The sequence below is a fragment of the Carlito syrichta genome, unplaced genomic scaffold (genome assembly GCF_000164805.1).
Source record: "Carlito syrichta isolate Samal-C Ts95f unplaced genomic scaffold, Tarsius_syrichta-2.0.1 Scaffold306912, whole genome shotgun sequence".
Classification (NCBI taxonomy): Eukaryota; Metazoa; Chordata; class Mammalia; order Primates; family Tarsiidae; genus Carlito; species Carlito syrichta.
Genome location: NW_007251008.1, coordinates 88,772 through 110,633, shown reverse-complemented (window position 1 = coordinate 110,633; position 21,862 = coordinate 88,772). Strand labels below are relative to the sequence as shown.

The following is a 21,862-nucleotide window of genomic DNA, read 5'->3' as shown; positions in this document are numbered from 1 at the left end:
TTTTTCTCTCCATACCAACCAAAAACCAACTCCATTGCCCACAACTAACTTACTGACTACAAATTGATTTGATTAGTCAAGACAGGTTTACCTAACACTATCAGACAAATCAGTTCACATGGACTGATGATATTCATGCTAATCTATACCTAGAACCGTATTTCATATATTGATGTCAATCCTAGAATGCCCAAATCTGCAAAGACTCAGTAAGTAGAGTGCTAAATTTATCCTGCCAGTTATAGTAAATAGAAATAAAAGAATTCCAATAATTATTAAGATCGCCAGCTAGACACCCAAACCCAATTTTTAGAAGAATTTTTTTTTGTATGTGCCTATTAGCACACATAATACAATGAAAACCACCAGTGAGAATCATTTGGTTTGTAGCACAAAGCCAGAAAGGACGTCTCTTGTAACTCACACGTTGCTATCCCCTTGGCTCCTGGTGTGGTATGTCCGCCTTCCTGCTGTCTTCCCATTCCTTAACTCCACAGCGGGCAGTTCTTTGAAATAACAGCAAAACTGCTCAATGTTACTATTTTAAAAGGAAGGGAAAGAATATTTAAAAAGAAAAATTTCCAGGACTGTAAAGAGAGTTTTATGAAGCCTACACATGAACCGTGAACATGCACTTGCTCAGTTGTCCCATTTAAACTGTACTCATTGCATCTCTTGCACTGAGTATCTTTGTTATGTTCTTCATTCACTCAAAGAAACAGTATAGACAGATGATTGTGTAGAAATGCACAAAGAACTTAAAACAGAAATCTGTCTGAAAAAATCCCAATTTTCCCGCCACGTTTAGTTTGTCACCATGTCTTTCTTTTCAGTGTGATTGGTTCCAAATATTCAGCAATTTCCTCACATATAAACAAACCGTGAAGCCAACCATATTATTTAGATATACTACACAGAATTATAAGGAGAATTCAGAAGTAAGGAGAATTTCCTCTTTGAGCAATAGCAGGTAAGCTGAGAGGCAGTATCTTCAAGGAGAGGTCAAACATGCCTTCTACTCCTTATCAGCAATGTGACCTTGGGAAGATAACTTATTCTGACTTTTGATGCTTCAGTAAAATTGAAAGTAAACAACTTTCAAGATAATTTCTTCTACAAAACTTAGGTCAGCCTTGTTGGCGATTATATTTTTACTACTTGTCTTACATTTTGAAGACATCTCATCTCAGCTGAAGACTTAACTAATGACTGAAATAAGCTCTCTGAACAAAGTTCTCTGTAGCTTAGGGGGTCTACAAACTACGGCCCACAGGCCAAATCGAGCCCTCAGTGGGGTTGAATTTTCTTCTTTTTTTTTGAGCTTGAGTCTCACTCTGTCGCCCAGGTTGGAGTGCAGTGGAACACTCAGGACCACCACAGCCTCGACCTGCTGGGCTCAGGTGATCCTTCCGCCTCAGCCTTTCCAGTAGCTAAAACCACAGGCATGCATCACCACGCTCAGCTGATTTTTTAAATTTATTTTTTATAGAACCGAGGTCTTGCCATGTTGCTCAGGTTGGTCTTGAACTCCTGAGCTCAGGTAATCCTCTCGCCTCAGCTTCCAAAGTGCTGGGATTACAGGCGTGAACCATGGCACCCTGCTGAGTTTTACTTTTTTTTTTTTGAGTCAGAATCTCACTCTGTCGCCCAGGCGGGAGTGTAGTGGCACGCTCTTGGCCACCGCAGCCTCGACCTGCTGGGCTCAAGCGATCCTTCTACTTCAACCTTCCAAGTAGCTGGAGCAACAGGCATGCACCACCATGCCCAGCTATTTTATTTTTTTTAATTGTAGAGATGAGATCTTACCATGTTGCCCAGGCTGGTCTCGATCCCCCGGGCTCAGGCAATCCTCTCGCCTCCACCTCCCAAAGTGCTGGGATTACAGGCGTGAGCCACTGTGCCTGGCTGAGTTTTACATCTTTAAAGTATTGTTTTTAAAAAAGCTGCGTGTGGTGGCTCACACCTGTGATCCTAGCACCTTGGGAAGCAGAGAAGAGGGGACTGCTTGAGTTTAGGAGTTTGAGACCAGCCTAGGCAACCCAGCAAGATCTTGTCTTCTACAAATTTTTTTTGTTTAAATAGTTGGGCATACTTGCATGCACCTATAGTCCCAGCTACTCAGGAGGCTGAGTTAGAAGGATCATCTGAGCCCAGGAGTTTGAGGTTGCGGTGAGCTGTAATGGTGCCACTGCACTCCACCCTAGGGGACAGAGTGAGACCCCAACTATGGCCTAAAAGACTAAAATGTTTACTACCTGGCCATTTACAGAGAAAGTTTGTTGCCCTCTGCTCTAGCCTATTCAAGAAGCAATCGAAAATAGATAATAACAGCAAACAGTCATTGCCAGGCCCTGCTCTTAGGACTTTAGACAAATTATATTAAATAATCTTCCCAACATGAGGTAGAACTATTACCCCCCCAATTTTACTGATGAGGAAGCTAAGGCACAAGGAATTAAGGTACCTTGCTCCAAGCCATATGACTAGAGTTAGAAGAGATAAGATCTAAAGACAGAACCTTTGCTCTTAAATTTTAATGTCTGATACCTAAGCTCTGACTATAATGTTACCTAAGCGACTGAAGAATGGCATTCATAAAACACGTGTTCCCCAAATTCCGAAGGCCTGTGGCACAAATGGCAGCAGTGCTTCCCTGAAAAATAGAACACAAAGAAGACACTATCAGTTCAAGCAAAACAAAGGCCTCTATTCAAAACTCCAGCACCAAGCCAATTTGGAATGGGTCCTTTTCTGTACAATAATTACTTCAAACAAACTCTCTTTCTAATTTCTGTAGAAATGTCTGGATGTTTTTAGAAGGCTGATTCTGATCCTGACACTGTTCTAAATGGAAGCATCTTATTGAAAGCTTATGGGGACACCAGCATTAAAGTACCATGGGACACAAAATGCAAAACAGGAAAATCCCTGGAAGAAGTAAAATATAAGACTTAGTGCCTTTATCACATTCTATTAAAACAACAGACACTTTAAAGTATAAGTAGATATACCCCAAGAATTTCTGTCCCCAAACTTTCAACACTAAGCCACACACACATGACCAATACATGTTTTCCTAGCATGGGATATGAACTTCAAGATACTATCTGAAACTCAAGACTTAGTCTGAAAGCCAGGACACATGTTTAGAAATGTTTATAGCAGGTAACATTAAATGTCAGCACTGCAGCAAGACAGCAATTAGATCTCAACCAACTCTTCTATTTGAAGAAATTTTAATTACTTACATTTACTTTTAATAACTTGCTGTTCAGTGATGAGTTTTCTAAAAGTTTCCTTTTTCTGTGCCTGTCAGTTGTGAAAGCTGAGCTATTAAAACACAGAGAATGAAAAAGATATTAATGTATACATGCTACACACAGGCTAAAGAATGCACTCAAGCGGCCTTCAGTGTCTAGGGCACAGAGACCTGCTTGGCTGCTCAGTCAGGCCCAATGAGGTCCACAAGTATTTGAAGTTAGCTGAGGAGGTCCGCTTCCTTGGAAGTTCCACTGTTCCTCCAGTAGGGCAGGAGCTGGATACTGCTCCTGGCAAAGCTGAACAGGTAGATGCAGTCTGTGAGATACTCCCTCCCCACCACCACTCCGTGGATCAGACTGTGAAGATTCAAAATCCAGAAGAGCGATCCCTCACAACAAAAAGAAAACCCTGGTCTGACACTAGTATTCTGAAATGTTAACAGTAAGTCTCAATATGCTATTTTCTTAATTTTGATAAAGGTATCATGTTTTGCTCAATTGTCTTAATAGATTATTATACAATCTGAGTCCAAGGAATGAGAATTAAGTTATAGCAATACAGGCATATATAAAATCATTTGATTCAGCTACGCTACAGATCCTAATTAGTACAGAAGTTCTGAATTAAAGTCGTTCAAAACTTTTCTAGATGAAAGAGATATTTTGCTTAAAATTTATCAGAAAGTTATTCCTATAAAAGGCCACTTTATAATTATTATATGTCAGGAGAACTAATCTAAAGGAGGTAAAAATTATGGTTAACAATTCTTTCCCACCTTCTGTAAGTACCAAGCTAATTCAAAGTAAATACATAATTATTTCTCTTTCCAAAATTTCCACATCAGCTATGTCTTTGAAACATCAGAACTAGTGACAGTAAGTTACTTCAAACCTCAAAATACTATTCAGAACTGTGTGTATGTGTGTCTCAGAGTACTGGTAACTACAAGCTGAGGAGAGAGAATCCATATTGACAGTGTTCAAGCATTCCTTGACAGATTCTGTAAGTGAAGCGGGTGAATCACAAGCACAATGCAGATGCTACTTAGAGACGTCTAACAGCTAGTTTTCAGTTTTAACCTATATAAATAAAGCATTTAGCTTTTTGAAAATATAAATTATTGCATTTTATCCTCAGTGAATCTCAACATGGCAGAATCTTCTAGATGTGGCTATTTAAATGTAAATGGATTAAAGTTTGAAATTCGGTTTCTCGGTTGTTCTAGCCACTTTTCAAGTATGGGTAGTGTTACCATATTGGTGCAGATTATAGAACAGCCATCACTGCAGAAAGTTCCACGGAACAGTGCTGTTCCACAGGAGATGTAGAATAGTTAAAAGTAAAACATCCGTGTAACTGTAGTTTCTGACTTCTATTACAGATTAAAGCCAATGTTTGGGGGGTTTTGTCGTTGTTTGTTTGTGACAGGGCTGGAGGAGGGTCGGAGGGGTAAGAAGAGAGACGGGGTAGAGGGAGTGAGAATGGAAGGTAGGCAGCGGGGGTGGGCAGAGAGTGGGGAGGAAGAGGAGAAGAAGAATGTTTGGTAATGTGTTCGACATAGGAACTGGACTGCAAAATGTATCTTTTAGTGGGACCAAGTAGAAATGTAGACGGGGTCCTGGTCTGTGACACCTTTTATCTGACGCAGGTCAATGGAAATAAAAGATTTTATAACTGTATAGATGCATGAGGGTTCTCCAATGCCCTCTCTTCCCTTTGACATAGTTCTGATTAATTTATTCAGATTAAGAGGGTAGTCTTTTCTTAGATAAAACTACAAATGGCGGAAAAAATATGCTGGTAGCTACCCCTTCTATATCAAAGAATGAAGTTAGTAAGATCTTTCAATGACATCACCACACCAAAGAGTGATACCTACTGCACAATTTACTGTGAGCAATTTCAGGCAAAATGAAAGATCCTGGACCTGTGTATCAGTACCAGTGTCTCTAACCCTAGACAGGGCTCATGTTTTTCAGTTCAAATTAAAAGGTAAAAAGCACTTTGAAAGAGAAAGGAGCCAGAAGATGACAACCCAAGAGGTACTTAAACCCAAAGGATTTTAATTATAATAGATCTTAAATCATTATTCTTCCCTTAACAGACCTGTAATCCATTCAGTCAATGCATAAAGACTTTGGTTCACAAACACTACACAGTGTTGCACTCGAAAAAGTTGGGGTATTTCCTCAGTATACAATTTTGAAATATTCTATTGGTTTTACATTTAAGTTTGCTAAGGGACATCTACTTTTGGCATGTTTTCACAATACCTTCTATACTTCAACTGCCAAAATAAATCAGATGGCACTTCATAATTTGGGGTGATTTGCACAGACTTCACTTGAGTCAGAGTCATTCCAGGGCTGTGCTTCTAACCATGGAGCCTCAAAGGCACAGCTAGTTGGGTTTCTGTTTATCACTTCCAATTTCAGGTCCAGTGAGTTTTATCAGAATAAGCAATTTGACTTATCAAGACAACTCTATTTACATAAAAGCTTTGATTTCTTTATGATGACAAAAGGTTTTTTTGTTGTTTTTTTTTTTTTGAGTTGGAGTCTCACTCTGTTGCCCAGACTGGAGTACAGTGGCAGACTCCCGGCCACCACAGCCTCGGCTTGCTGGGCTCTGGCGATCCTTCCGCCTCAGCCTTCCAAGTAGCCAGAACTACAGGCATGTGCTATCACACCCGGCTAATTTTTTATTTACTGTAGAGATGAGGTCTCACCAAGTTGCCCAGGTGGGTCTCGAACCCACGGGCTCAGGCAATCCACTCGCCTCAGCCTCCCAAAGTGCTGGGATTACAGGCTAAGCCACTGAGCCCAGCCCACAGCTTGTAATTTCAAGTGATATATACTGCCCCAGACAAAAAAAGAGAAGAAACTAGGATCCTGTGCTGCCGCATAGCAGCAAAGTGGACAGTAAGACAATTAAACTTAATTTTCCTTCAAAATAATGCATAAATCCAGCCAGGTGCAGTGGCTCACGCCTATGATTCCAGCACTTTGGGAAGCGGAGGTGAGAGGATTACCTGAGTCCAGGGGCTTAAGACCAGCCTGGGCAACTTGACAAGACCTCATCTTCACACTAAATCAAAAAATTAGCCAGGTGTGGTGGTGCACGCCTGAGGTTCCAGCTACTTGGAAGACAGACACAGAAGGATTGCCTGAGCCCAGCAGATCGAGGTTGCGGTGGCCGTAAGTGTGCTACTGTGCTCCAGCCCAGGCGACAGAGTGAGACTCCTACTCAAAAAAAAGCATAAATCTTAGTGCTTCTAAACAGATCTCATAATAAATTTTGAAATATTTCTAATATCAAAGGTGACGCTAATATGATTTTATATCATTTTCTGCCCTTTCCTTGTACCTCCCACCCCCCAAATTCCACTTGTAAATAAATTGAGCTTATAAATTGGTGAATAAAAATTTAAAAACAGGCTCTTGGGACCTTGAATACGGTTTATGACAAAGATTAGATTAAACAAATGTAGAGCTACAGACATTAACTATGAGCAATGTTTCAGATATCCAAGCCCAAGGTTTATTTTATCAATATTTCGATCACATTAAAAACACGAAGCTATGAAACTCACAGACAAAAATTCCACCCACTCAGAAATTCTAAAAGACCCTTCAGCCCATTTTAACCCCTTCTTTCCCAAGGCCTATTACTTACTTTTCCAAGTTCTGTAAGTGTTCTCTGACTTTCTGTACCAGTCCCAGCTTGGTGTCATTAACCACAAAATCATCACAGCGATAACTGCAAGAAAAATATTAATCAGTGTGTGTAAAGAGCTTGAGGAAACCACAGTAATGAAATCATTAAAAGGTGGGCTGCTGCCAAGATGATCACATGGCTCTGCAGGCAGTTACTGTTGGTGGTAAGTTTAAAGAGGACTTGGAATACACAATGGAATGTTTTTTAAGAGCCGTTTTTTTTTTTTTAAAGTTGTAGTCTCACTCCGTCGCCCAGACTGGAGTGCAGTGGCTGCTCCCGGCCACCGCAGCCTCACCTGCTCGGCTGCGGCGATCCTTCTGCCTCAGCCTTCCAAGTAGCCAGAATTACAGGCGCGCGCTACCACGCCCGGCTCATTTTGATTTATTGTAGAGATGAGGTCTCGCTGCCCAGGCAGGTCTCGAATCCGCGGGCTCAGGCAATCCACTCACCTCAGCCTCCCAAAGGCGCAGGATTACAGGCTGAGCCACCAAGCCCGGCAAGAGCCGTTTTAAAAAGCCACGTAGGCAACTAACGCTAGCTTCTTTTCACATTTTTTTATTCAAAAGCTCTTCAATTCCTCCTTTGAAAATGAAATAAGCTGTTACATGTATTATATTCTTTTTAATGGTGCATAATACATGGAAAAGAAATAAAAAGCACCAGTTCTTTTCATGGAGCATTAAGCCTAAAGCTTTAATGTGACACCTACCCAAATTAACGGGAAACTGGGGGGAGGAGAGATTTAAGTGAAAAGCAGGGAAGGTAATTAGCTTGTAGGGATATCTGAATAGAAAAACTCAAGTTAAGGCGATACATGTTAAACATAATTTAATTAAAAATAAATTGAGTTCACATGAGTTGAGAAGAGTGCATCCTTCATTGTAAGGTACTAGAAAACAAAAATATGAATAAATGGCTGTCTTTCAGGAATCTGATAAGTGCTTTGAAGGAAAATGTTTAAGGTGTTTTTTTTTAAATTGATACTCTGTGTGTGTTTTAGTAAATCAGTAAGCAAATAATATAAGAACCACACATCATAAACTTCACCTTGTGCATCAGCATCTACTATTTTCCTGGGATAAAGTCAATTTTAACAAATACAACTTAAATCTTTTAAATATGCACCTTTGTATAAAACCACTTGTTACAACTACCAAAGAATAATGAAAATAACAACGCCATTTTGAGCAAACAAAACTTTGAAAGCACAGCAACTAGTAAAAATTAGGTCATCTCTAGCAGAATCCAAAAACACCTATTTTTTTGTGTAATTTTTAAAAAAAGAATTACGCAAAAGCATAGCTTGTGTCTTTTATTCAGAAGAATAAAAACTTTAAGTGAATTCTTTAACTACAATGTTACATGTTACATATATGATGTTATATACGTATATAATGTATATACATATGTATATGTTATATATGTAATTATTTAACACACATCCTCATTAATTTACCACCCAGGCTATCAATCGAGGTTTCTCTAACATAATCTCCAAGTTCCCAAAGTCAATTCCTAACATTTTCACAAACAGCAAAAGCAATCCTCTACCTCCTGGGCCATTCTTCTATTATCAAAGCACCACTGGGAAGAAAATGTTAGTTTTATAACAAATACATAAAGGAATTAAATTAATGAAAAGGTTTAATTCTTTGCTCCCTCTCATCATAAACGTTAAAAAGGTAAGATCTACTTTGTAAATTTGGGCTTCAGTCACTTGGTATTCCCATGAACCTTAAGCATTCACTGAAGAATGAAACTGCGTTGCTATTCTACTTTAATTCCTACTTACTTTTTCATTTTGTGTTTGCATAAATATATGTAATTTGGATAGAACAATACTCAGTGTTCAAAACTCAAAATGCTGGTGTTTATCTGAGAAGTGAAGTCTAAGTGCATATCCAGATCACCTTTCAGGTATTTACAGGATACCATAATATCTAATTGAAAAGTGAACCTCTAACAGCCATTAAAAAAAGTGGTGGCTTTTTAAAAGAAACACTGTTTCAAATTAAATTAAATAACTGATTTATTTCTTATTAAAGTAATTCTTTTTAGTATGATGTGAATTCAGCCTAGGATATAAAATCACTTCACATTTGTTAAAGCCACATTGCCACATACTGATTTTGTAGACTTGTTTTTGGCCTTGCGCTCCTCTAGTTGTTTCATCTCTCAGCTTTCATCACTGACAGGAGTTGCCCTAGCCCCCAGAGCAGTGCTAATGGCAGCTGCAACAGAGCAGCTAAACTTTAAGTTTTAAAAAATGCAATTAATTTACATTTACACTTAATGACTGAAGCATTTTAAAATATTTTTCCACTAAGCACAACATGATAGTTTGGTATAACTACGTTCTTTTATTTTTAAATTATGTAAGATATATGGCAGCATACAGTTGGGCACATGTGTTAGTTCCAGTATTACACAAAATCATAACCATCTAGTTTGTGTCAACAGAATGATTCAAATGATTTTTCTGTGCAACAATGTAGCATTGTAATGTGTTTATTTGAACATTTTATACAGACAGCATGAGCTACAGTGATACTTATGTAGATCATAATTGGTGTCAATGATCTAAATTTGAAGATTCAAGGAGAGAAAAAGCTTATTTGTGACACAGCTAAATAGGTACAAGAATTTATGTTAAAGTTGAAGCCTTTCATAATGCAAATCCATGACGGCACATATTTTCAACATGAATTAGTATGCAGCAGAGATAGTATTATTGTAAATTGACTGTAAAACCTATGAGGAAAATTTGAAGACTACTTTGTTGATACAAACAAACTCAGAGCCAATTTTCAGTTTACATGATGCCCCTTTAGATTTTCTATTGATAAAATTAAGTTATCACAAGACAGTGAATTCACTTGACTTGGACAGATGTTTTGCAGCTGACACGCTTCTCCTTTAAAGTCAAATCAGTTGTTCCAAAAAGATTGATCACTTTTATCAATACAAAAATTAGAGAAAACCTGTTTGGTACTCCATGTACTGGAAAACTTTTAATGTTTGAAATAGTGTGAATTGGCAACCCCTTCAGGTCCCCTTCCACTGTGAGAGCTTTTCTGTCCTCTCAATAAATCCTGCTTTCTAAAAAAAAAGAAATAATGTGAATCTACTTTTTTTTTTTTTGAGTTGGAGTCTCACTCTGTCGCCCAGGCTGGAGTGCAGTGGCACACCCACGGCCATCGCAGCCTCAACTCACTGGTCTCAGGCGATCCTTCCGCCTCAGCCTTCCAAGTAGCTGGAACTACAGGCACTCGCTAACACACCCAACTTATTTTTTTATTTATTGTAGAGACAAAGTCTCATCAAATTATCCGGGCTTGTCTTGAACCCTGAGCTCAGGAAATTCTCTCTCCTTGGCCTCCCAAAATGCTGGGATTACAGGCTTGAGCCACCGCGCCCAGTCTGAATTCATTTACTTTTTTAAGTGCAATTTTTTTTTTTTTTGAGTTGGAGTCTCACTCTGTAGCCCAGACTGGAGTGCAGTGGCCGCTCTTGGCCACTGCAGCCTCGACCTACTGCGCTCTGGCGATCCTTCCACCTCAGCCTTCCAAGTAGCCGGAACTACAGGTGGACACTACCATGCCCGGCTAATTTTTGATTTATTGTAGAGAAGAGGTCTCGCCAAGTTGCCCGGGCTGGTCTCGAAACCACAGATTCAGGTAATCCACTCACCTCAGCTTCCCAAGTGCTGGGATTACAGGCTGGGCCACCATCCCTGCCCTTTTGGTTTTTTTTGAGGAGGAGTCTCACTCTGTCACCCAGGCTCGATTTCAGTAGCATGCTCACACAGCCTCAACCTGCTGGGTTCAGGAGATCCTTTTGCCTCAGCCTTCCAAGTAGCTGGAACTACAGATACACGCCACCACACCCAGCTAATTTTTTATTTATTGTAGAGACGAGGTCTCACCAAGTTGCCCGGGCTGGTCTCAAAGAACTCCTGGGCTCAGGCAATCTTCTCACCTCCACCTCCCAAAGTGCTGGGATTACAGGCATGAGCCACCATGCCCAGTTGCAATTTTTATGAATTTACATATACACCAAATATCTCTGATGAAAATTTAGCATCTGAGTTGAGATGAACTACAAATGTAAAATACACACTAGATTTCAAAGATTTCATATGAAAAAATAATACAAACTATCTCTAACAATTTTTATGTTTATTACATGTTGACATGATATTTTAAATATATTGAGTTAAATAAAATATACAATAAAAGGTTAATTTTGTTTCTATTCGCTTTTTTAATATGGCTACTAGAAAATGACTTGCATTATTTCTCTGTTACATAACACTGCTAATCTAGGGCATCTAAGATACTACCTACCCTACCCCAAAATTCGCTAATACTACCCAGTAGTACAAAGAGGTACAGATATAATTTTATTTAACTGTAAGAACTCAGTTTTATTTTGGCTGGATTTGTTTTCACTGGTTTTTAAAAAGTATTAAGTTTTTACAATTGTGTCTATTTCTCAAGGGCCAATTCTAGGTGTTCTTACAGTAACTAAGAAGGACACATTTTAAGAATATAACTTTTCTACTGTTTGAACTTACCACATGCTATGCAAGTCTTATTCTATTATTATTACTACTACCTTATTTAAGGAAAACACCTGTGTCCGCAGTCAAAACTTCTAAGAGTACCTGGCATGTGGAAAAGGGTTAATAAATAGTTTCCTTTGCTTGTTAACCACCAGCCTCACAGCACACTCCTCTCCAGTTGTCTACATTACCCTGGTTTGACTTCTTCTTCCTCCCTGGTCCAGAAATCAAAAGAAAATAAGCAGCAAAAATGGGAAATATATTAAAATTTAAATGCTGCGTGGTTTCTTTAGTCTTCGGATGAGACACTGCTTTCAAACTGCAAACTCTCCCACTAATAATGGAGTTTAAAAGTCCCCAGGTAGTAGGGAGTGCTGGCTCACGCCTATAATCCCAGTCTGGGCAACTTGGTGAGGCCTCTCTCTACAATAAATCAAAAACCTAGTCAGGCATGGTGGCGTGAGCCTATAGTTCCTGCTATTTGGAAAGCTGAGGCAGAAGGATCACCTAAGCCTAGCAGGTTGAGGCTGCAGTGGCCACTGAGTCATTACACTCCAACCTGGACAATACAGTGAGACTCTGACTCAAAAAAAAGTCTCCAAGCAGGTGGCTTACGCCTGTAACCTCAGCACTTTGGGAGGCCAAGGTGGGAGGATTGCTTGAGTCTAAGAGTTTGAGACAAGCCTGGGAAACATAGGGAGACCTCATCTCCATTTAAAAAATTATTATTATTATTTTTTTAAAAGTCCCCAGGCAAACAGATGGACTTAAATAAATTCTCAAGAGCTCTTCTAAAAATCTCTTCCTGGTTTACTACAATTGAAGCTATTTGGTTAGAATTATGCTTACCTCTAACACCTGAAAAAAAATTTAGTCACTCTTAAATTTCCTGCCAAGAAAACTATGCCACAATAAGAAATACGAAAAACATACATAACTTATAAGCTGTGTTTCCAAAACTTGAACAGTGGTCCTCTGAAACGTGGAATGCATTTCCCATTTTGAAATAAATAAACAGGGCTAAATGCCCTAAGTGAAAATACACATTTCCTACTATGTAGTGGAAGCACAGTACTGTATCATAAAAACTCCACTCCTCCCTCCTGTTTCATATACCACAGGCACCGAGGAACCATGACAGGAGAAGTCTGGACAAGATTCAGGTAGCCTGGTGCATCTCTACCGGCCGACAAGGCCTGGGCTTAGCACCCGTCCCTACACAGGGGACCTCATGTGCTGAGCAAACAGATGTCAGGACCAACCCACATCACATGGCTAACTTTTGGGCTGCAAAATGTACACCTAAGCAGGTTTTTATTTAGTGATTTTGGGTGACCCTTCAAGTAAAGATGAGCACTATTTCTAATAGACAACTTGGCAGGTAAGGACAAAGTTTCATTTCTGTATTTAAGAGAAAGAAAGAACTACTTAAGAAAAATCAAGTAAATTTCACATTAAAAAGAAAAAGTATTTAGAAATCATATTAGGCAACATATTAGAGATGTTAGATAAGGAAACAGGATAGAAAAAGGGAAAGTAAGGAGGAGACCAGTGCCTTTCCTTACTTCTAAGACCCACGACAAGCAACACTATCATTTTGGCTATGTAAAGATTAGTCTCAAACCAAATTCCCTGAACCAAATGGTATCTTAAAGTAGTTTTAAATGTCTTTAAGTCAATAGTTAATAAACTGCTAATTAAATATAGAGTATAGTATAATATACATACTGCTGTTAAGAACAGAATATATACAACTGATTTTACTATCACGCACCAAAATAAACATCAAGTCACAGGTAAATTTTCATAAGAAACAGTTATTTATACTAATATATAATTAGGGAGGTAAAAAAAATAGATAAAATCACAGCTTAAAAGTTAACCTCAAATTCTGTATGCTCTCATAAACAGCAAATATCAAACTGTTCAATTTTTTCTTTATGTGTGCATTTTTAGATTTTGATATTTTTCTAATTCCTAGGATCTAACTAACTATACCTAATACTTGGTACATTTCTTTCCAGAATATCTCCAAAAGTAATTTTTCTCTATTTCAAAAACATTCTATTCTACACTTTGCTTGTTTCCTTTGGAATCGTATCTCCCTCCCCTCTCCTTTACACAGTAACTTTCACATCCATAGCTATCTGCAGTCAAACGGTAGTAGTCGGTCCTCGCAGTGTCAGCCTTGCCTGCAGTCTTCCCTCCTACCCTTCCCTCCCAATCTTGCCTTTCACTTCAGTGCTACTTGTTCTACTTTTAGAGCTGACCTTCACCTCATATACCACCAACTCCCTTACCTCCTCCATATTTTCCATTTTGCACCATTACTTGTTTAATGGCAACACAATAGTCCTTATTTGATCATCTCCATCTTTGCTTTCCATCCCCTACGACCATTTTCTTGTCCTAAAATTTAATATGGGCTCAATTCCTTAAAAAAATTCTATCTTGCCAGGTGCAATGGCTCACACCTGTAATCCCAGCACTTTGGGAGGCAGAGGTAAGAGGACTGCCTGAGTTCAGGGATTTAAGACCAGCCTGGACAACTTGGCAAGATCTCGTCTCTACAATAAATAAAAAACTTAGTTGGGCATGGTGGCACACACCTGTGGTTCCAGCTACCTGGAAGGCTGAAGCAGAAGGATCGCCTGAGCCCAGCAGGTAGAGGCTGAGGTGGCTGCAAGCATGCCACTGCACTCAGCCTGGGTGACAGTGTGAGACTCCAACTCACACACACACAAAAATTCTAACTTTGGTTTTGCCCTAATTACTTGCCCCCTCTAATTCTAAAAGACAAAATACTAGTCTCCTAAAGGAAGTCTTCATTCATTTTCATCAGGTCCTTAATGACATCAAATAATAAACCACAAAACTGAGCATCCACCACCCCCTGTGTGTGTGCACACGCATGCACATTTATATTAACAAACTATGTATACAAGTAAATCTAAATTACATATTATAAAAAGAAAAAATTTAAATACTGAGGTAGAGATGGAATAAAACTATTTTAAAATGGATTGCAATTCACAATATCTTCATACTATTAAACTAATTTTTCAAAGTACAATATATACATAGGGTAAAGGTTCAAAATTAATGACAATGGTATAAACTCATACCTCTTATAGTCTTCCTGATAATTTTTAAACGTTCTGTCCAACTTATCAGATCTGATTGGTACACGTTTTTATTGGAAAGATGAAAACTGGCTGGGCTCGGAGGCTCAGCCTATAATCCCAGCACTTTGGGAGACTGAGGCAAGTGAATTGCCTGAGCCCACAGGTTCAAGATCCACCTGGGCAACTTGGCGAGACCTCATCTCCACAATAAATCAAAAATTAGCCGGGCATGGTAGCGCACACCAGTAGTTCCAGTTACTTGGAAGGCTGGGGCAGAAGGATCACCGGAGCCCAGTAGGTCGACACTAGAGTGGCCGTGAGCATGCATGCCACTGCACTCCAGTCTGGGCAACAAAGTGAGACTACAACTCAAAAAAAAAAAAAGAAGCTGGGCTCGGTGGCTCAGCCTGTAATCCCACGCCTTTCGGGCTGAGGTCAGTGGATTGCCTGAGCCCGCGGGGGTTCGAGACTCGCCTGGGCAACTTGGCAAGACCTCATCTCTACAATAAATAAAAAAATAAAACTAGCCAGACGTGGTAGCGTGCGCCTGTAGTTCCAGCTCCTTGGAAGGCTGAGGCGGAAGGATCGCCGGAGCCCAGCAGGTCGAGGCTGCAGTGGCCGGGAGCGGCCACTGCACTCCAGTCTAGGCGACAGAGTGAGACTCCAACTCAAAAAAAAAAAGAAAGAAAGTAAAAAACTATCTTGTAATGTATCTGATGAGTTCAGAGTAGGAAAGTATGTTAGTTTGACTTTTTTTCTTGTTCAGTTGGCACATTATCTTGCAGGGTTTTTTTAGAAAAGTTTCTTAAAACATTTGTCTTTGGTTAAACATGTAAATCCATATAACCAGGCAGATACATACTGGAAATGCTCAAGGTGAATGCAGAGTGAGGACACTCCACGTGACACTGACTTAGATAACTGTATGTAGTTCATGGCACATAGCCATCACACTGACAGACCACCGGCAGCAGGTATGTTAAATATTTGACAAAGCTTTATTTTTTTCCCCAAAGTAAAAGCGTTTAACCAAGTTATAATATTTTCTTCCTTTGCTGCCAATGCACCATTTTTAAAGCCATTGCACTACAAACTAGCTCCCATCACAAAGCAGGTTATTATTTTTTTTTTATTTGAGTTGGAGTCTTACTCTGTTGCCCAGGCTGGAGTGCAGTGGCACACTCATGACCTGCTGGGCTCAAGTGATCCTTCTGCCTCAGTCTTCCAACTAACTGGAACTACAGGTTCCAGGCTGGAACTACAGATGTGCACCACCACGACTGGCTAATTTTTTGTTTTAATTGTAGAGATGAGGTCTCACCAAGTTGTCCAGGCTGATCTTGAACCCCTGGGGGCTCAGGAACTCTCACCTCCACCTCCTAAAGTGCTAGGATTATAGGCTTGAGCCACCGCACCTGGCCCAAAGTAGATTCTTAATGAATGTTTATTTACTGAGTAAAAGCAACACATCAGCTATTCAAATTTTGGGGGGGACTATTGTTAACGTTATGTTTGAGGACCACTATGTAAACCAGAGTTGGTCCCAAGTAAAAATTTTAAAGGTGAAATATTGGGGAGTAAAGGACTGCTTATAATACCACCTTTCTTCATAAAGATCTATACCTTTGCTGTGTATCTTTCTTTAATACATTTATTCCTTCATAAACTGATAGTTTTGTCAATCTGTTGAAGATTTTTGTTCGTTTATTTGGTTATTTCCATTTTTGACTGGTGACAACAAATAAAAAGGAAGCTACTAGTTTTTGTGTATTTATCACACATTAATTTTCCAGAATTTCCTATTAACTCTAGTTGCTGGTTTCTACCAGCATCCCTCTGGGCTTTCTGGACATCCTATCACACGATTTGAAAATAGAAATATTTTTTTGTTTCCAATGTGTATACCAATTATTTGACTTACTGTCAATGGCTATAACTGCCAAAACAATGTTAATGATAATGACATGACAATCATGCAAATAATGACAGAAAGTATTTCTGTCTTGCTTTTGATTTGATGGAAATGGCTTCAGCACTTCATTATTGAGCATATGGTATTTGCTTCCTCATTTTTGGTAAACTGTAGTAGTTTAATAGCTTCCTTTTATTTTAATGTTATTTGTTTTATAAAAATGAGAACTTACAGGGCACAGTGGCTCAAGTCTGTAATCCCAGCACTTTGGGAGGTGGAGGTGAGAAGATTGCCTGAGCCCAGGGGTTTGAGACCAGCCTGGGCAACTTGGCTAAACCTCATCTCTACAATAAATCAAAAAATTAGCCAGGCGTGGTAGTGCATGCCTGTAGTTTCAGCTACTTGGAAAGCTGAGGCAGAAGGATGGCCTAAGCCCAACAGGTCGAGGTTGCAGTGGGCGTGAGTGTACCACTGCACTCCAGCCTGGGCAACAGAATGAGACTCCAACTAAAATAAAATAAAACAAAATAAAATTCTAATTTTTTCCATTCCTGGTGTTAGTGCTATTGATGTTACCAAAGTAATAAGTCATATAATATCCACATTGTATTCCTAAAGAACTAAGAAAATATTCCTAAACCAAAACATTCTTCACTCATCTGAAACAAGAAGGAATCATCATACAAATGAACCTGATTTTTTTATGCAACAGTAAAGATGCAAATCCGTTAATCTACTGGCTACAAGGCTATCCTTATACAGTAAGTCATATATAATACTAATACCAAAAAAAAAACCTCTTATCCAAAAACTACCCCTCAAAAAGGGGTCATTAACAGATCCTTCATTAAGTTTTAAATTCCTTTTAATTCACTTGCACGACCTTTTCAATATTTAGAGGCAAATTTAACTTCTGGTTTTATTTTAAATAACAGAAATACTAGGGAGCAAAAAGCTAACATTCTAGTGACTTCATCTATTTCAAACTAAGAAAGGTTAAACTATAAAACAATTATTTTAGAAAGCAAGTATATTTCAAAATTCTCTCTTATTAAATTCTAATGCATTGCCATAAAATACACCAATTATGGAAAATTAGAAGAATACCTGGAGAGAAAACTCATATCCTTTGTTAAAAGCAGACAAGTACCAGCTTATTAAAGAAGAGCCTTTTATGTTCTTAGACCATCTCTATTAGAAAAGTTTCTTCTCAAACTTCAAAATATTGTTTTTAAGTAGATAAAACTAACCCTGTTCTCTAATTTTTTTACACTGAAAATTTGTGTCCACAAATTGTATAAGAATAGTCAACAAGCCGGGCTCGGTGGCTCAGCCTGTAATCCCGCACCTTTGGGAGGCTGAGGTGAGTGGATTGCCTGAGCCCACGGGTTTGAGACCCGCCTGGGCAGCGAGACCTCATCTCTACAATAAATCAAAAAATCAGCCGGGCGTGGTAGCACATGCCTGTAATTCCGGCTACTTGGAAGGCTGAGGCGGAAGGATCGTCGGAGCCCAGCAGGTCGAGGCTGCGGTGGCCGGGAGCGGCTACTGCACTCCAGTCTAGGCGACAGAGTGAGACTCCAACTCAAAAAAAAAAAAAAAGAATAGTCAACAAAAGATTTTCCTCTTTTTATATTTTTAATCATAACAGCCTTAAGAAATGATTCCATATCAATTTAAATCCACAAATAAATTTTAATTTCTGTAATATTAATTAAAGTTGCTGTCTACTACAAGTATTTAAAATCTGAAACACAAGCCTTTTTTTCTAGGCAAATGAATTGATTCACATTTCACAATATTTCTTCATTTGAAAGGATGCTCTAAACATTACCTGCCAGGAAGGAAACATTCTAGTAATTTACTTTTAGTATTCCTTACATAATTCTTCATTCTGAGAAATTCAGCTTTTACTGACAAGGATCAAAGATGACAAGACTATGTCAGATGCCAAAAAATTATTTGTTCAGTATTTTAAATCTATTAACTCCAAATGTCTACATACATAGAAAACTAAAGTTCCTGATTTTAATCTTTGTTTCTTTTCAATCACAATAATGTGAACCACATATAATCCCATTTGTATTGGTTAGGGAAGGGAAGTTGGGATGAGAGGGAAGGAAATATTACTTAAACAGTAAACTGGGCTGGGCATGGTAGCTGAAGCCTGTAATCCTAGCACTTTGGGAGGCCAAAGTGGGAGGCAAGAGGATTGCCTGAGACCAGAGGTTCGAGACTCAGGGGTTCTGGGCAACTTGGTGAGACCTCATCTCTACCATAAATCAAAAAATTAGCTGGGCGAGGTGGCATGTGCCTGTAGTTCCAGCTACTTGGAAGGCTGAGGTGGAAGGATCACCTAAGCCCAGCAGGTTGAGGCTGTGGTGGCCATAAGCATGTCACTGCACTCCAGTCTGGGTGATAGAGTGAGACTCCAACTCAAACAAACAGTAAACTGAATACTAGCTCTTGTGAGAAAATCTTGGGAAAATTTTCATTTGTACTGAAATCTTCATTCATCTTTCATTTTCATGCTAATATGCTTATTTACTCAAGGAATAGATTTGTGTCAAATCAAAATCATTTCTTTTGGCATTGCTTTCCCTCTTATCAAACAGTGACCTATTTTATGTTGTTCTGCTTGGTTATTCTGTGCTTCCTCCCTGGACACCCTGTTTATTTTATTTTTTTAGAAACAGGGGCTTGTTCTGTTGCCCAGGCTGAGGTGCAGTGGTGCGATCACAGTTCGATGTAATCTTGAACTCCTGGGCTCAAGTGATCCTCCTGCCTCAACTCCTGAGTAGCTGGAACTAAAATCACAGGCCACTGTGCCCAGCTAATTTCTTTCCATTTTTTTTTTTTACTATAGAGATGGGAGTCTCCCTATGTTGTGCAGGCTGGTCTTAAACTCCGGATTCAAACAATCCTCCTGCCTCAGTCTCCCAAAGTGCTGGGATTACAGGAGTAAGCCACTGTGCCTACAGGGCTTATATCAGGACTGAGGTGAGCGGCTCTATGAGGTTGTTCATCTTAGGAGGGAAATGAAATCGGCTCACCCACGTCATGATTTAAATCTTTAGCAGGGAAAATGTGCTGTGGCTCTTCAGTCCTCCAAGATGGTCAAAAGACACAATACTATAGATCTGGTGCAACTGTTTTTGGAAGACAGTTCATAAAATGTGATCTTTCAAACATACATAGCATACTCTGCACCAGACACATTGTGTACTGGAGAAAATACAAAGATCTGAGATAAGGTGTCTGCAGTCCCCAAGGACATTTACAAATAACTAACAGGCAGCAGGAAATTACAAGTATCGCAAGAGCTATAAATGCAAGAGCGATTATATCCAGATACAGCTGGAGCTGAGGGGAGGGGGGGAAGTTCAGCAATAACTTCAGAAAGTATTGCAAAGACAGGACAGGGTGGGGCTCTTGGCAAGGGGAAAATAGAGAAAGAAAACTAAAAGCTTCAGAGAACATCATGGTTTTTCTAGAGCACACTGCAAAAGGACTTTAAGCTGTGGTAAAAGTCAAAATATTTATAATCAAATATGTTAAATCTAATGTACCAATGTTTTACCTCTGAGGCTAAACATTCACTCTAACCACAAGAAATGAACGTACAAAAAAAAGAGGAAAAAAAAGAAATGAATGTACAAGAAAAGTTCATAAACTGAAGTAAAATTAATATTAAGTACAATGGAAAATACACACACATGTACACACACTCCACGCTCCATAGAGAAATTGAGAATGTTTTTCTGGTTGTTTCTCAATCACAGTGAGGTGTGGAAGGAACGTTAATTTAAGCTACAGCTTCCCCAATTTACAACTATCACAGATTCCTTCTAGGCCTATCAGTGCAATGCTACAGGGTGATTCCCTGGCATTTTGTTCTAAAAACCATGAACAAGATGATAATGTGACCAGCTGCAGCTCTCTTCCTGCATTCAGAAGCTCTGGGTGTCCACACACTTGCAGTTCTGTGTAACTTCACACAAAAGACTGGCAACTGGCCAAGAAGCCTCAGCCATGGTGTATTCTCCCCAAGGTTCAAGGTTTTCCATTTAATTCCAGTTCAGCCATGAAACGGCATAAACTTTAGCAGACTATACCAATATAAAACCAATTAAATTCCAATTTCTGTTAATAAAAGTATGCCCCTAAAATTTAATATATAAAGATATTAAAATATACAATCTATATTTAAGAGCCCTATGAGTCAGGCTCGGTGGCTCAGCCTGTAATTCCGCGCTTTGGAAGGCTGAGGTGAGTGGATTGCCCGAGCCCGCAGGTTCGAGACCTGCCTGGGCAACTTGGTGAGACCTCATCTCTATAATAAATCAAAAAATAGCTGGGTGTGGTAGCGCACGCCTATAGTTCCAGTTACTTGGAAGGCTGAGGCAAAAGGATAGCCTGAGCCCAGGAGGTCGAGGTTGCAGTGGCCATGAGTGTGCCACTGCCCTCCAGCCTGGGTGACAACAGTGAGACTCCAACTCAAAAAAAAAAGTGCTATTTGGACTTTAAATCATGATCTTTGCCTAGTACTGCCTTCGTGTGACATTCAAGGGCTGCCTGTCAAGAAAAAGTAACTCCAAAGGGATCCTTTAAATGGCTTGGCTCTTTCCCTCTTCAATGTGAACAATCTTTTGAATTGAAAGTAAATGGATTAAAACAAGGATTATTCATAATTTACTAGTCAAAGAAAAAATGTGCTTCATACCAAAGTGAAAACTGTAATATATATTGACTTTCTGAGCATACCAAGTGAATGTGGATCATTAAACATAATTGTAATGTAAGTAGTCACAAAAATAGATACCTACTTTATTGTCATTTATATGAAACAGAAATGTATATTACATTACAAAGAGAGATCAGGGCCTCCAATCTCTTTTTAAAGGATGAGATACTTTTTGAAAAACTAGTTTGAAAGGCTACACACCAAATCCTTGACATTTACCTCTGGGGGAGTAGAAGGGGAGAGCAAAACAGTCATGGGAGGAGGGAGACTATCAGGCTAATTTTTTAAACAAAGAATTCAAAATTTGTAATAAGATTATATGATAAAATGTTGACTGGACAATAGGAACATGGGTTTGTTAGATTTTCTTTGAATATTAGTTTTTTGGATTTTGGTTTTTGTTTTTTTTTTGAGTTGACTCTGTCACCCAGACTGGAGTGCAGTGGCCGCTCCCGGCTACCGCAGCCTCTACCTGCTGGGCTCCGGTGATCCTTCCGCCTCAGCCTTCCAGGCTGGAACTACAGGCACACAGTACCACG

General features: G+C 39.3%; 1 protein-coding gene across 3 annotated transcripts in view; it reads right to left on the bottom strand.

The window, feature by feature from the left end:
- USP3 (ubiquitin specific peptidase 3) overlaps nucleotides 1-21,862 on the bottom strand; it is a 58,761-nt gene that overhangs the window by 31,539 nt on the left and 5,360 nt on the right. For all 3 annotated transcript variants that reach the window (XM_021715246.1, XM_021715247.1, XM_021715248.1), the window contains 4 exons: nucleotides 6,937-7,020; nucleotides 3,249-3,330; nucleotides 2,571-2,653; nucleotides 425-538 (listed from right to left, as the gene is read on the bottom strand). In XM_021715246.1, coding sequence (XP_021570921.1) covers nucleotides 425-538; nucleotides 2,571-2,653; nucleotides 3,249-3,330; nucleotides 6,937-7,020 — 363 coding nt within the window. The remainder of the gene's footprint in view (nucleotides 1-424; nucleotides 539-2,570; nucleotides 2,654-3,248; nucleotides 3,331-6,936; nucleotides 7,021-21,862) is intronic.